General features: G+C 41.9%; 2 protein-coding genes across 2 annotated transcripts; both read right to left on the reverse strand.

The window, feature by feature from the left end:
* Nucleotides 1-4: 4 nt before the first annotated feature.
* Nucleotides 5-11692, reverse strand: LOC103517727. The gene is made up of 8 exons (XM_017447559.2): nt 11652-11692; nt 10780-11056; nt 3480-3600; nt 2965-3114; nt 2103-2304; nt 1952-2030; nt 671-962; nt 5-27 (listed from the first exon to the last, which is right to left on the reverse strand). The coding sequence occupies exons 3-8, from the start codon at nt 3532-3534 to the stop codon at nt 5-7; spliced, it is 801 nt and encodes a 266-aa protein (XP_017303048.1). The 5' UTR covers nt 3535-3600; nt 10780-11056; nt 11652-11692.
* LOC103517728 (leucyl-cystinyl aminopeptidase-like) lies at nt 5059-14033 on the reverse strand (the record flags this gene model as incomplete). The annotated part of the gene is made up of 14 exons (XM_017447560.2): nt 5059-5768; nt 5915-6137; nt 6543-6672; nt 7067-7431; nt 8106-8289; nt 8636-8710; nt 9092-9283; nt 9716-9865; nt 10659-10769; nt 11935-11977; nt 12251-12405; nt 12799-13024; nt 13317-13497; nt 13921-14033. Coding segments are annotated over 14 exons (2292 nt in total), but the record flags the coding sequence as incomplete, so codon positions are not given.
* Between the last annotated feature and the right edge of the window lie 842 nt (nt 14034-14875).

A 14875-nucleotide genomic window follows, 5' to 3' on the forward strand; every position in this document is an offset into this window, starting at 1 on the left:
TCTGTTATAAATACTTGGACTTATGTGCTTCAAACCAAAGGAAATCTTTAAAAAAGGAAAAGGAAATCTCTTTGCTCCTACATCCCTACCCCTTGCAAAATCTACAAGCATTAGCTCCCTTAGCTCATGTTTATTATTATTATTATTATCATTATCATTATCATTATCATTATCATTATCATTATCAATATAATTATCATTATCATTATCATTATCATTATCAATATAATTATCATTATCATTATCATTATCATTATCAATATAATTATCATTATCATTATCATTATCATTATCAATATAATTATCATTATCATTATCATTATCATTATCAATATAATTATCATTATCATTATCATTATCATTATCAATATAATTATCATTATCATTATCATTATCATTATCAATATAATTATCATTATCATTATCATTATCATTATCAATATAATTATCATTATCATTATCATTATCATTATCAATATAATTATCATTATCATTATCATTATCATTATCAATATAATTATCATTATCATTATCATTATCATTATCATTATCAATATAATTATCATTATCATTATCATTATCATTATCAATATAATTATCATTATCATTATCATTATCATTATCAATATAATTATCATTATTCTACTCAAATGTACGTATAGAAACTCACCATCTGTCATGTTCATCCAGACAATCTCCTGCTCCTTATACCCCGTCTGATCCGTGTAGTAGCTGAGCGGCACATACCACTTGTAGTCATATGGGGACCGCGGTAGCAGAAGCTTCGAATCGTTTCGACCATATGGTTCGTTCGTTAGGAGGAATCGGGTTTGAGTGGCGGAATATTCGATCATGGGGGGAGGGGCAGGGGTGGTGCTGCTGTTGGACGAATGTTGGGGCGTAATGCGAGATATGCGAATCACGGGGAACCCCATTTGACGCGACCAAGTGTCCATAATGGCCTGCAAGGAAATACGAAAGCGTTCACCTTAATATTAGCTGCGCCGCTGGTGGTGGTATCAAGGTTCAGAGGAACCAAAAACCAAAAATAAAAGGTGTAGGGCTTTATAGTAGCTTGATGATACACAATTTTTATCCGGCACTCACGACAGGTTTTGCTCGACAGGTAGGTATAAGCCTAGGCCTGTCAGGATACTTAGTTCCAAAGGTAATTATACAGAAGTCACATCCGTGGAAAAGAAAAGCTCCTTTTTGTATTTAACCTAACCCTATAATAACACTAATCACATAAGCCTAGACCTGTCAGGCAAAACTTAAGTCTAGGTCTGTCAGGCAAAACCTTAGGCTAAGCCTGTCAGGCAAAACTTAAGGCTAAGCCTGTCAATCATATTTATGTAGGCTGTCTTATTAAACAACTTATTTCTTATCTGAAAACCGTAAAGGTGTGTCCACACATAGTCGACCGGCCGTCGATCGACTCTGCACAAGTACCTACCGTTCCAAAGTTATATAAATATGTTATTTTTTCTAAATAAATTTGCTCTTTCAGTTCTTACTTGCATCCGATGATTTCAGTTCTGTAGATCTGTGTAACAATGTTGGCATCATAGTTCCAAAGTTATATAAATATGTTATTTTTTCTAAATAAATTTGCTCTTTCAGTTCTTACTTGCATCCAATGATTTCAGTTCTGTAGATCTGTGTAACAATGTTGGCATCATATGGTAGATGAGATCCTTCTGGCCTGTCAGGCAAAACTTAAGCGTAGGTCTGTCAGGCAAAACCTTAGGCTAAGCCTGTCAGGCAAAACTTAAGGCTAAGCCTGTCAATCATATGTAGCCTGTCTTATTAAACAACTTATTTCTTATCTGAAAACCGTAAAGGTGTGTCCACACATAGTCGACCGGCCGTCGATCGACTGAACCGTCCATAACAAAGCTATGTTTAGACACACCGATTTACAAACTCATCTCGGAATCCTCTCACGTACCTTGACGTTGATAGAATGGTTGGAATGTTTGCTGAGGACACTCCAGAAGTCTTTGGTCTCGGCATTCCCGTACTTGTGACTGCCTCGATAACAAAGCTATGTTTAAACACACCTTAGATCTACAAACTCATCTCGGAATTCTCTCACGTACCTTGACGTTGATAGAATGGTTGGAATGTTTGCTGAGGACACTCCAGAAGTCTTTGGTCTCGGCATTCCCGTACTTGTGGGCAGTCGCACGTTGTTCCAAGGAAACACTTCGCCGCTGGTAGCTATTGGAATGACCGGTCGTTTGGCGCCATTCAGATCTTCGTCCTGAAGGAACACGGGTTTCTCGCCAATACACGGACAGTCTGGGAATATGGAAGAGATGGATTGGAATTGGACTTGCATGTCTTCAAAGTTCAGGCACACTTCATTCGTCAGGGGTCTAGGTTTACATTGCCCTTGGTATCAATTTAATTTGAAGAAACCATTTACTGATGAAAATTTGTAGTGAAACAATAACTTGAAAACGTGCGGAGTCGTTCGTAGAACAGACCACAGTTCCTTTTTATCCCACCTATAAGAAAAATATACCTACTTACCATTCTGCAGTCCCACATATGCAATGATAAGTGAGCTCAGGAAAAATATTGAAAGTACCACAGTAGGTCACTTCAATACCACTTACCACTACAGTACTTACCATTCTGGGGTCCCACATTTACCATTCTGCAGTCCCACATATGCAATGATAAGTGAGCTCAGGAAAAATATTGAAAATACCACAGTAGGTCACTTCAATACCACTTACCACTACAGTAGTTACCATTCTGGGGTCCCACATAAGCGATGATAAGTGAGCTGAGGAAAAGTATAGAGAGTACCACAGTAGGTCACTTCAATACCACTTACCACTACAGTACTTACCATTCTGGGGTCCCACATAAGCGATGATAAGTGAGCTGAAGAAAAATATAGAGAGTACCACAGTAGGTCACTTCAATACCACTTACCACTAAAGTACTTACCATTCTGGGGTCCAACATAAGCGATGATAAGTGAGCTGAGGAAAAGTATAGAGAGTACCACAGATGCAATAATGAGAGCACGATTCTGCGAGCATACGGCCACCCCATTGTGTTCGTATAGGGAACGCTTGTGAATACCGTTCTGACTTTCTGGAAACATAAGCAACGAATTCAAAATTAGGGCGTGGAAATGTGTGCCAGCCGATGATTTAAAATAGTAGGTATTTCTTAGATGGGCCAAAGTTCGAACCGGGGGTGAGCTACCGGTAGTGTTAAAGCCCCAAACGGGGAAAGGGTCGACCCTTTTGATCTGTTTTGGCCTGGTGAAAATGACGAGATTTCATCCTTAGGGCAGCCACGGTCCGTCAGACAGTCGGACCGTATGCGGCGGAAAAACTTCCAACCTAGGTCTGTTAGGCCGTTTTGTCTGAGAAATCCAAGTCGGCAGACCCCCATTTTGATGGAATGAAAAACCTGGGGGTTTCTTCTCCTTGAAAGACGCCTAGCCAACTTACGATAGTGATTGACGCCCGTGAGGAAAGCCACATCGTCCACATCATGATCATTCATCTTCACGTTCGACTGTTTCTTCCACAGCACCGAATTCACGTCCTTGGCGCTGCCCACTACCGAGACCTTGATCAAAGGTTCTCCTCGGGTTTATGCTTCGTGTGTGCTTTTTACCTTGAACCAGTGTGCATTTCCCCACGTCTAAGCTTTTGTGTAATGCATGCGAGAAAAAATGCCGACTCCTCTGAAATCTGCTAGCATTATGAATGGGATTGATTCATGTTTCTGAGTAAATTTATTGAAGCTCCTCACTCTGAAAAGCTTGGGAAACTTGACACAAGAATAAAATTCTGTTTCTTATGTGTTGATAATACACAACATAAGGCCATTTGTATCTTATCCTTATCCAAAGTTTGCCATTCGGTTCATACCTACTCAATTTAAGTAGGTACCTACCCGTAGTAAAAGCTCATAGGTAACATTTTTAGGTAGATAGTCACTATCTAGTCATAGTGTCCTTTGATCACCTTTATTTTTTTCACTAGGTTTAACACATTACAATGCAAAAACTTTCAATGACATCTCCTTTTTACTTTCCATTTTAATCTTCCATACCCATACTAAACATTAAACATTGTGGGATTTGTAAAATCTGTCACCCTCGATAACTAATAGATCCAATCGAACGAAACCCGACGTTTCTTCCGGATTGAACCGGTTGGTCGTGGCACGTGACTCGTCTATTGTGGTTTTTTACGTCCACATAGGACGTAACGAGGTGAACTGCTGTGGCGCATGACAGCAGAGAACCTTTGATCAAGGTCTCGGTAGTGGGCAGCGCCAAGGACGTGAATTCGGTGCCATTTCTCGACAGTTGGGCCAGGCCAGCAGTACGCGATTGCCTTGATGGTCACTCATAACGTTGCTTAACTTCAGTGATCCATGCTAGGTTTTGAGACCTACATAAGTCTCTCAAACAGTCTAATAACCTAGCTCTGATTCCCGCCACACATTCCGACTATCAGACGGTGTGAGTGGACAAAAGACATTGAGCAGCCTAATAATTCAGTTTTCTTTTTCCTGTAGATCTGATCGCAATACCAGACTTTGGCACAGGTGCTATGGAGAACTGGGGATTGATCACCTACCGAGAAACGTCCATCCTGTATGATGAACAGGAGACATCTGCTAGTGGACACAACTGGGTGGCAGTGGTGGTGGCTCATGAATTGGCTCCAATTCGGCACAACGCAAAAGTCGCAAAACCGGCAAACGGCAAAACGACATTTGTTTATCTTTTTGATTTTAAACGCTAGAGTGCGCAAGTGCGAGAAATTTCCGTGGAGTATAAAAAGACTGGATACTTGACGAGAACTTGTGATAAAAGTGAAGCCAATTTTCTTCGACTCGTTTGAAAAAGAGCGCGAATTCAAATTTGTTCTTTTTTTGGCGGTGTTATTTAAATTTTTAAGGCGTAGGTACTTTTTTTTCTATTTTCGGAAAAAAAAGAAATCTGCAATATTAAATTAGCCTCACGAAGAAAGAAGAACGATAATTTTTTCAAAATTTATCACGAAAAGGACTAGAACATTTTATTTTGTTGAAAAATATGTACTTGAGTAATAGTAGATAAGTATGCATACACTTATACAGTTAAGTAGAAAGGAAGATAGAGGTAATTTAAACAGAAAAACGTTTACAAGCAGGCAGAAGAAATAACAGAAACGATAGGGATTCGGATAAAAATGGGTCCAGCACATAATTACAAACTTAAGTACATTTCATCTCACGTATAACTACGTAGGTATAAAATAAATACATAATACGGTATGTAGATAAATAATAAACACAGTCACATCATTTCAAATTTTTGCAAATCTAAATCCAGCTAGACTTAAACTAAAGTTTATAAACACAACCTTGGTAAAAAAAAATGTTAGGGGCCATTCTCTTCAACTTACGTACTTTGCCAAACCGACCTTTAAACTGGCCCATGTGTGATGTTACTGTTGGTAAATTGTGTCCCAAAAACCCTTAAGCCTTAAGTCTACTATCTATTTACAATAATGACAGTCAGGGGCTCCTAACATTTATATGAATGGTTTCGACTTGGAAGTGTTCATGGTCGAATTGTTTTGACCAGTCTCCTGCTATTGAAGATAGCTGGATAACCACTGGAATATGGGCTCTTCATTGCGCCTCACCCAATGTATGTTGAGCTCAATGGTTTCCAAGCTTTGCTCGAGTGACCGCGCTCCTGATCCCACGTCCATGTCTTTGAAGAATGCCTTCACCTGAGGCAAATAGAACAAGGGTACACGTTATAAAGATGATGCGAACATAAACCTTTGCTAAAAAAAAGAAGAGAATAAAGGGATAACATACCTATCACTTTCCTTCTTAATTATCAGACAAGGCGGCAAAAAATTCTAGCACTTACTTCATGTAAATCATACGGAGCGGAGAAGTGTGACGTCACAACACCAATGAGTGCCCCCATACTGAACGTTCCATTGCCAAACAGATTCTGCAGACCTTTCCAGTGTGCCTTCAAATGTCTCCAGGCGAGGAAATTGCCTTCCGGATTGGATGCTACCACACTCAGAACATCTTTCACATCCTGAGGCTTGATGACGTCACGGTCCAGGGTTGCTAGGAGATATCTGAAATGTAGTTAGCCAAGGTCATTCACCGACCGCGGGTTCAATTCCAGCCGAGGCATGGAATATTATCCTCATTTATTTGAGACTTTTTTTTTCTGAATCTATTGAATCCAGATAAATTTAAAAAAAAAAAAATAATAATAATTAAAAGGTTTTGAAAATCCAAGTCAATCGAATCCAGATACGTAAGTACTTGAATTAATCGAATCTGGATCGATGAAAAAAAAAAAAAAAAAAAACTTATGACCACATAATAATTTTACTCTCAGGCCACCCCTGATAAGGTCCGCCTGTCAGGTCTCCTGATAGTGTGTGCTCATCAGGTACCAAGTGTACCTGACAGGTCTACCTGAATTAGTGAGAGTTGCTAGCCCAAGGGTTACGTGGTAGAGAAAACGTTTTTACCTCTGTAATATCCAAGGATCTCGGGATGCTCCCAACACCTTCAGCAGCAGCTTTCGTTCGCTAGGTACTCGAGTACTGTTGTATTTGGCCCAGCAGTTCTGCCATTCCTTCACTCCGCCATACTTGATACCTTGGGAAAAATAACAAAGAAGAAAGTTTTAAGACCGAAAAATTTCTCGAACCTTTAATGAGGATTACTAGATAATCTAGATATAAACATCTATATGAGAAGTTGAGAAGCTTGTTATTCCTAACTAACATGGAGTCGTACAAAGATGAACCTACAGTAAGAACACTCTTCGTCCACGTAAACTCAAGGTACAACAGCAACTTTGTGGTGCAACGGGGAGGATGCTTCAAATTTTCTGAGCCTAGCCTACAGTACAGAAGAAAAATTGAGCTCGAGGAGGGAGGGGGCCTCGACCCCTACGGCCCCGCCCAGAAACACAATAACTTGTGGACGATATGTCGATTCATCCTAGCCTTCGATCGGTGTTGCCCATAACACCTACATTAGTACTTACCAGCGTAATACACGACCTCTCGAAGGTTGGGCGGGATCCGGAATCCCTTCTCCATCCATCCGTTGAACTTGCTCTTGGACTCCTTCACCACCGTGTCCACCCCCACCAGCACGGCAGCAGCCAAGATATCCGACCGCATCAGCTTCTCCAGATGAGATCCCGTGTCTTCCCACCCAATATGATGGGATATCGGGGTCAGCAACTTCTTCACATACTGTTCGAAGAGACGGTAAGGGGAAGCTTCAGAGAGGGAGGTGCTCCAGTGTTGGAAATGTTCGAGGGCTGTCGCCCACGGGACGTAGTCCTTCTCTTTGAGAAGATAGGTGGACAACTCGAGAGGAACTGTGGCGTTAACGAGACCCGCTCTGGAAATGAAAAGTGAAAATTAAGTTGAGGTGTTGACCATAAGGTGTGTCCAGCCGACGGGCGTCGACCGACGAGGTAAATCTATGTTGTCGAGGAGACCCGCTAACCCTAAACAGCGTAACTAGTTGGCAGTTTTCAAAGGGTTCTCTCTACTTTAAAGAATAAGAACAAGTCCTCACGATGGTTGACTGCGGTTCAGGACGAGCCAAATAAACATGCCTACTGATCATCACCCCCGGTGTATGGCAGAAAAAATATAGGTATCCTTTCATTGCCATCACCATTTGGCTACAGCTGAAGCCACTACAACAACAACAACAAAACAACAACAACAACAACAACAACAACAACAACAACAACAACATATTTACCAACCTGCTCAGGGTGAAAGCATCATCTATCAGACTGGCTCTGTCAGCGGGACTGAACACTTCATGATTTGTCTTGAGAGCCTGGATGAGGGCATCCCACAAATGATCATCGTATGGCAGTTTTCAAAAGGTTCTCTCTACTTTTAAGGAATAAGCACAGGTCCTCACGATGGTTGACTGCGGTTCAGGACGAGCCAAATAAACATGCCTAGTGATCATCACCCCCATTGCCATCACCATTTGGCTACAGCTGAAGCCACTACAACAACAACAACAACAACAACAACAACATATTTACCAACCTGCTCAGGGTGAAAGCATCATCAATCAGACTGGCTCTGTCAGCGGGACTGAACACTTCATGATTTGTCTTGAGAGCCTGGATGAGGGCATCCCACAAATGATCATCGTATGTGACTCGATAGAATCCGGACTGATTCACGTTGGCTTTGATCCACTTAATTGAATTGGGCAGCTTGAATGTGACTGGAGAAAGGAACAAGTTTAGGTTGTCTTCCGTGGAGAAGGAATATAATCTTTATTAGGGACACGGAAGGAGCCCAGATATTGTTTCTGGGCGTCCAAGAGTTTTTAAACCCCCAATCCTTCCAACACCTTGAGATAAGTGTCATGCCTATCTCACGGATACGGAAAGCAAAGCAAGTGAAGAGAAGAGGGAGAGAGAAAGACAGTGAGAGAAGTTCCCCACGGAGCACAGACGATTGAAGTTAACTTTTAACCAGGTTGGAAAACTCATATCTTTTGAAACAAGCACCGTTAAAAAAAAATGTCCCCTTTTGGAATTGGGCTACTCAAATGTATAGAAACTCACCATCTGTCATGTTCATCCAGACAATCTCCTGCTCCTTATACCCCCCCAGGTTCCTAATCTTTTTGAAGTGGTAGACTACTAATACCAAATCCAATTATTTACGTATGTATTACTTGATATTATTTCGAATTTCATTCGACATGGAGTCGTCATCTTTGCAACAAATTTTACGAACAACGGAACAAGAATACTAGGTAGTTTTAGCTAAACTACACTCCGGTATTGACTCCGGGAAGGTCCGGCCGGCGGCCTTTGGAAATGGGGACTAGATGAACCCGCCCGTAAACGAATAGCTAAACTACTTTAGGTACCTACTCGTATTTTATTTCCTGAAGAAAAAAAAACTGCTAGTTCCGGGCCCCTTTGAGAAGCTCCGGTCTGGGGCAATTGGGACTAGATGAACCACTCTGTGAACGACCCTACGATTTCCAGAGGTTGTTGACCCCATTACCTTACCTTTGACATCGAGTGTAGTCAAGTTAGGATGAATATTGATCACGTAGCGAAGCGGATGGGCAAACGTCGGCAGTCGCACGTTGTTCCAAGGAAACACTTCGCCGCTGGTAGCTATTGGAATGACCGGTCGTTTGGCACCATTCAGATCTTCGTCCTGAAGGAACACGGGTTTCTCGCCAATACAGGGACAGTCTGGGAATATGGAAGAGATTGATTGGAATTGGAATTGCATGCCTTCAAAGTTTAGGCACACTTCATTTGTCAGGGGTCTAGGTTTACATTGCCCTTGGTATCAATTTAATTTGAAGAAACCATTTACTGATGAAAATTTGTAGTGAAACAATAACTTGAAAACGTGCGGAGTCGTTCGTAGAACACACCACAGTTCCTTTTTATCCCACCTATAAGAAAAATATACTTACCATTCTGCAGTCCCACATATGCAATGATAATTGAGCTCAGGAAAAATATTGAAAGTACCACAGTAGGTCACTTCAATACCACTTACCACTACAGTACTTACCATTCTGGGGTCTCACATAAGCGATGATAAGTGAGCTGAGGAAAAATATAGAGAGTACCACAGTAGGTCACTTCAATACCACTTACCACTAAAGTACTTACCATTCTGGGGTCCAACATAGGCGATGATAAGTGAGCTGAGGAAAAGTATAGAGAGTACCACAGATGCAATAATGAGAGCACGATTCTGCGAGCATACGGCCACCCCATTGTGTTCGTATAGGGAACGCTTGTGAATACCGTTCTGACTTTCTGGAAACAAAATTAGGGCGTGGAAATGTGTGCCAGCTGATGATTTAAAATAGTAGGTATTTCTTAGATCGGCCAAAGTTCGAACCGGGGGTGAGCTACCCGTAGTGTTAAAGCCCCAAACAGGGAAAGGGTCGACCCTTTTGACCTGTTTTTGCCTGCTGAAAATGACGTGAGTTCATCCTTAGGGCAGCCACGGTCCGTCAGACAGTCGGACCGTATGCGGCGGAAAAACTTCCAACCTAGGTCTGTTAGGCCGTTTGTTGTGTTCGTATAGGGAACGCTTGTGAATACCGTTCTGACTTTCTGGAAACATAAGCAACGAATTCAAAATTAGGGCGTGGAAATGTGTGCCAGCCGATGATTTAAAATAGTAGGTATTTCTTAGATGGGCCAAAGTTCGAACCGGGGGTGAGCTACCGGTAGTGTTAAAGCCCCAAACGGGGAAAGGGTCGACCCTTTTGATCTGTTTTTGCCTGCTGAAAATGACGAGAGTTCATCCTTAGGGCAGCCACGGTCCGTCAGACAGTCGGACCGTATGCGGCGGAAAAACTTCCAACCTAGGTCTGTTAGGCCGTTTTGTCTGAGAAATCTAGGTCGGCAGACCCCCACTTCGATGGAATGAAAAATCTGGGGGTTTCTTCTCCTTGAAAGACGCCTAGCCAACTTACGATAGTGATTGACGCCCGTGAGGAAAGCCACATCGTCCACATCATGACAAGTCGGCAGACCCCCATTTTGATGGAATGAAAAACCTGGGGGTTTCTTCTCCTTGAAAGACGCCTAGCCAACTTACGATAGTGATTGACGCCCGTGAGGAAAGCCACATCGTCCACATCATGATCATTCATCTTCACGTTCGACTGTTTCTTCCACAGCACCGAATTCACGTCCTTGGCGCTGCCCACTACCGAGACCTTGATCAAAGGTTCTCTGCTGTCATGCGCCACAGCAGTTCACCTCGTACGTCCTATGTGGACGTAAAAAACCACAATAGACGAGTCACGTGCCACGACCGACCGGTTCAATCCGGAAGAAACGTCGGATTTCGTTCGATTGGATCTATTAGTTATCGAGGGTGACGGATTTTACAAATCCCACAATGTTTAATGTTTCGTATGGGTATGGAAGATTAAAATGGAAAGTAAAAAGGAGATGTCAGTGAAAGTTTTTGCATTGTAAATTTTCTTTCAGCTGGAAACCGGACACAATGTGTTAAACTTAGTGGAAAAACTAAAGGTGATCAAAGGACACTATGACTAGATAGTGACTATCTACCTATTTAGAAATGTTACCTATGAGCTTTTACTACGGGTAGGTACTTAAATTGAGTAGGTATGAACCGAATGGCAAACTTTGGATAAGGATAAGATACAAATGGCCTTATGTTGTGTATTATCAACACAAAAGAAACAGAATTTTATTCTTGTGTCAAGTTTCCCAAGCTTTTCAGAGTGAGGAGCTTCAATAAATTAATAATCAATCAATAAATAATTAATTTATTTATTTAATAATCAATCCCATTCATAATGCTAGCTCTGATTTCAGAGGAGTCGGCATTTTTTCTCGCATGTATTACATAAAAGCTTAGACGTGGGGAAATGCACACTGGTTCAAGGTAAAAAGCACACACGAAGCATAAACCCGAACTTTCATGTCAAATAGTTATCACAATTGAAAATTATTGCAAAAAACACGCCATCAGCACGAAACCCAGTTTGGGAAAATTTAACTAAATAATAGAAAGTAACAAATTAGTAAAACAAGAACACTTTGAAGGAAAACAAACCATAAAACAAATTTCTTTATCGACTTTTCCATGATGTCTCGTAGAACCTTTTGAAGCTTCGTTCGGAATTCACCCCTCGTCATGGCATGTGTTCAACCCCAACCCCCTGAGACATGCTCATAGAAAGCGCAAACGGAGGGGTGGCTGCTGCCGGTGCTAAAGGCTGTGAAAAGTTCGCAGACAATGTGGAGGGGAGAGTTGTATTCCTGTCTTAGATAGTGGCTCTGCCGTCGGGAAAATTGTGAAGCGTATCAAATAATGTAGGGAAATAATGTAATGAAAAAAAGGTCATTCCACCATCGCATTGTAACCAAGTTACCAAACCACTGGAAAAGAGAATAGACATAGGAGCATTTTGGGCAGGGCCGCGGGTTCTATTCCCGCCCGGGAACAGTTCCCTCTATCAAAACTCTTTTAAAAAAAAGGCTGTGGTGGGAGTTCCGTGCTGAGAAACTGTTTCTAAGTACCTACTAAATACGACTAAAAATTCTGTGTTATTCGTAGTACGATGTCACAAATTTTTGGTTCGCGAACCACCAGAAATGCTTCCGCGTACCACTAGTACCTCAGATTGGGAACCTCTGGACGAATGTATGTACCTGATGAGCCAATTCATGAGCCACCACCACTGCCACCCAGTTGTGTCCACTAGCAGATGTCTCCTGTTCATCATACAGGATGGACGTTTCTCGATAGGTAATCAATCCCCAGTTCTCCATGGCACCTGTGCCAAAGTCTGGTATTGCGATCAGATCTACAGGAAAAAGAAAACTGGATTATACCCTACCTCTTGGTCATAAAACCCAGACTACGTTAGTTTTGTCAGGCAAAAAGTCTTCGTTTCCTGGACTATTATCAGGCTGCCCGATGTCTTAGCATAACTTTATTCAGTCAGCGGCAATAGTACATTGAATGCATTAGTTCCCGATTGATTACTTAAGTTAAGCAACGTTGTGCGTGGATAAGTGACCATCTGGGCAATCGCATACTGTTGGTCCGACCCGACTCAGTTTGGATCAAGTTAATGTGACGAGACTATTAGATTGTCTACGAATCAAGGGAAATCCTCCATCGCCAAAAACCTTAGCAGTTATTCATTGACGTTAAACCTCCAGGGGAAAAAATGATTTCCCTGACCAAATCTTACCCTGTTTGGGCAGAGGATACGGAACGCCAAAGAACTCTTCATAGAAGTCCATCATGTGAGTGGAAGTATTGAGGGCAAACTTGGCCTGAGGAAGGAGATCGGGTGGGGCGTACACGGACACAGAAACGCCCTTGGCAGTCACATCAGTGATGGCTTGGTAGTCACACACCACAAATGCTACCAGATAGGTGCTCATCTCGACGGACTCTTGAAAATCATCCCGAAGCTGAAATAAATTGTTTAAGTTACTCCTTGTAACTAACTGTAAGATCCCTTGGCGTAGTGGTCACTGCAAATCGCCTTGGATGCGGGAGACCGGGTCCGATTCCCCAAATACAAGAGATTGGCTCTCTAGTGAAGAGAGCCAAATTTTCGAGCTGCTTGTACGCACGTCCGTATTGGTTGTACCCCCCCCCCCCCCCCCACCCACAACACGTGGGGTGTTCAGCAGGATTCCTAATCCCTCTTCTATGAACTTAGAAACGGCGAATCTAGACACTGAAAGAATCTCAACTTACCAATCCTGTACCCATGTAGAAGCCCACATCGTCCGTGCTCGTGATGGGCATATTGAAGAGGGAAATATGGAACCGATCTCGAAAGATGGACATCTTGAAACGGGCTTTGAACTGGGGCTCGTCGAAACAAGGAAACGCGGACCGAGCGTAAGTGGGCTCGAAATGAGTGGTGGCTAAATACCTGAAATAGAGGAATAGGAGAGTAACAACCATCAATAGAGGCCGTACCTTTAGACAGCTAGAGTAGTAGGGTAAAAACCAGACCATTCCATACCCAGTGGATAAACGGTTCTGAATTTCCGAGTTCAAAACACCAAGTTTTCTTTTCGAATGTCTTTGTAGGAAATGTAGGTATATTAATGAAAGTGTTCCCACTACGCACGACACGTTTTTTTTCCCAAACGGCAAGCGGGAATGAGCCTTGAAGGTATTGGGCCTTCAAACTTACCTTTCCGCCTCATTCCACCATTAGAGTTCAAATATTTGGCTGCTGATTCTTGAAGTCTACACTTGGAAACTTCGATAAGCATCTCTCTCATTGTTTATGTGTCATGTAGCTATGGAAGGTACGCCTCCCTAATAGCACCTTATAGAGTGCACTCACGGGAGGATTTTCACTGGGTAGACACTCTCACACGTAATACCTACGTAGGTAGGTATATTTTTCAGTAACTTCTTCTCAGCAAAATTTTCTTCAAAGTGGAGACACCCATGAATCTGAAACACACAAGGAACGTTAAAAACAGTAATGACTAGCACCCCTTAAACAATTTGAGCTTGTTATCCTTGGGTGTTTTAGATACTGGTGGAAAAGCGCGGATAAAATTTTCACTTGGAGAAGGATGCATCAGACAGATCGTACCTACCTACATGCATACGTTCATATAAGTGTTACACTTTCCGAAATAATTAGTGTGGTGTAATATTAAGTACCTAACCCTACAACCCTACATGCATACGTTCAAAAGTTATACCTTCCTGAATAATAAATTAGTAATTATTTAATTAAGCTTAGACTCGTACCTACCTACACAAGTCACGTGCGACACCTCATATATGTACCTGTGGAGGTAGGTACCTTTCATTTCAACAAGTACACCTACCTATAGGTATGACCGTATGGGGTAGATTCCTTTAATAAATTTCAAAATACACATTAAGTTATTAATTAGTGTCAAGTGTCTATGTCGTAGTCCGTTTAACGTTGACTATGTTGAGGTTGAGTTGATTTTAGTGTCCACAACCATAAACCATGCGGTCCGCGAAGTGACCTATACCGCTTTACGAGTACGTAAGAATACGTAGGTACCTATTTTTCATTTCATTATTTCCCTACATTATTTGATACGCTTCACAATTTTCCCGACGGCAGAGCCACTATCTAAGACAGGAATACAACTCTCCCCTCCAGGTAAAGTCCGCGAAGTGACCTATACCGCTTTACGAGTACGTAAGAATACGTAGGTACCTATTTTTCATTACATTATTTCCCTACATTATTTGATACGCTTCACAATTTTCCCGACGGCAGAGCCACTATCTAAGACAGGAATACAACT

This window comes from Diaphorina citri, unplaced genomic scaffold (genome assembly GCF_000475195.1).
Source record: "Diaphorina citri unplaced genomic scaffold, Diaci psyllid genome assembly version 1.1 scaffold1938, whole genome shotgun sequence".
NCBI lineage: Eukaryota > Metazoa > Arthropoda > Insecta > Hemiptera > Psyllidae > Diaphorina > Diaphorina citri.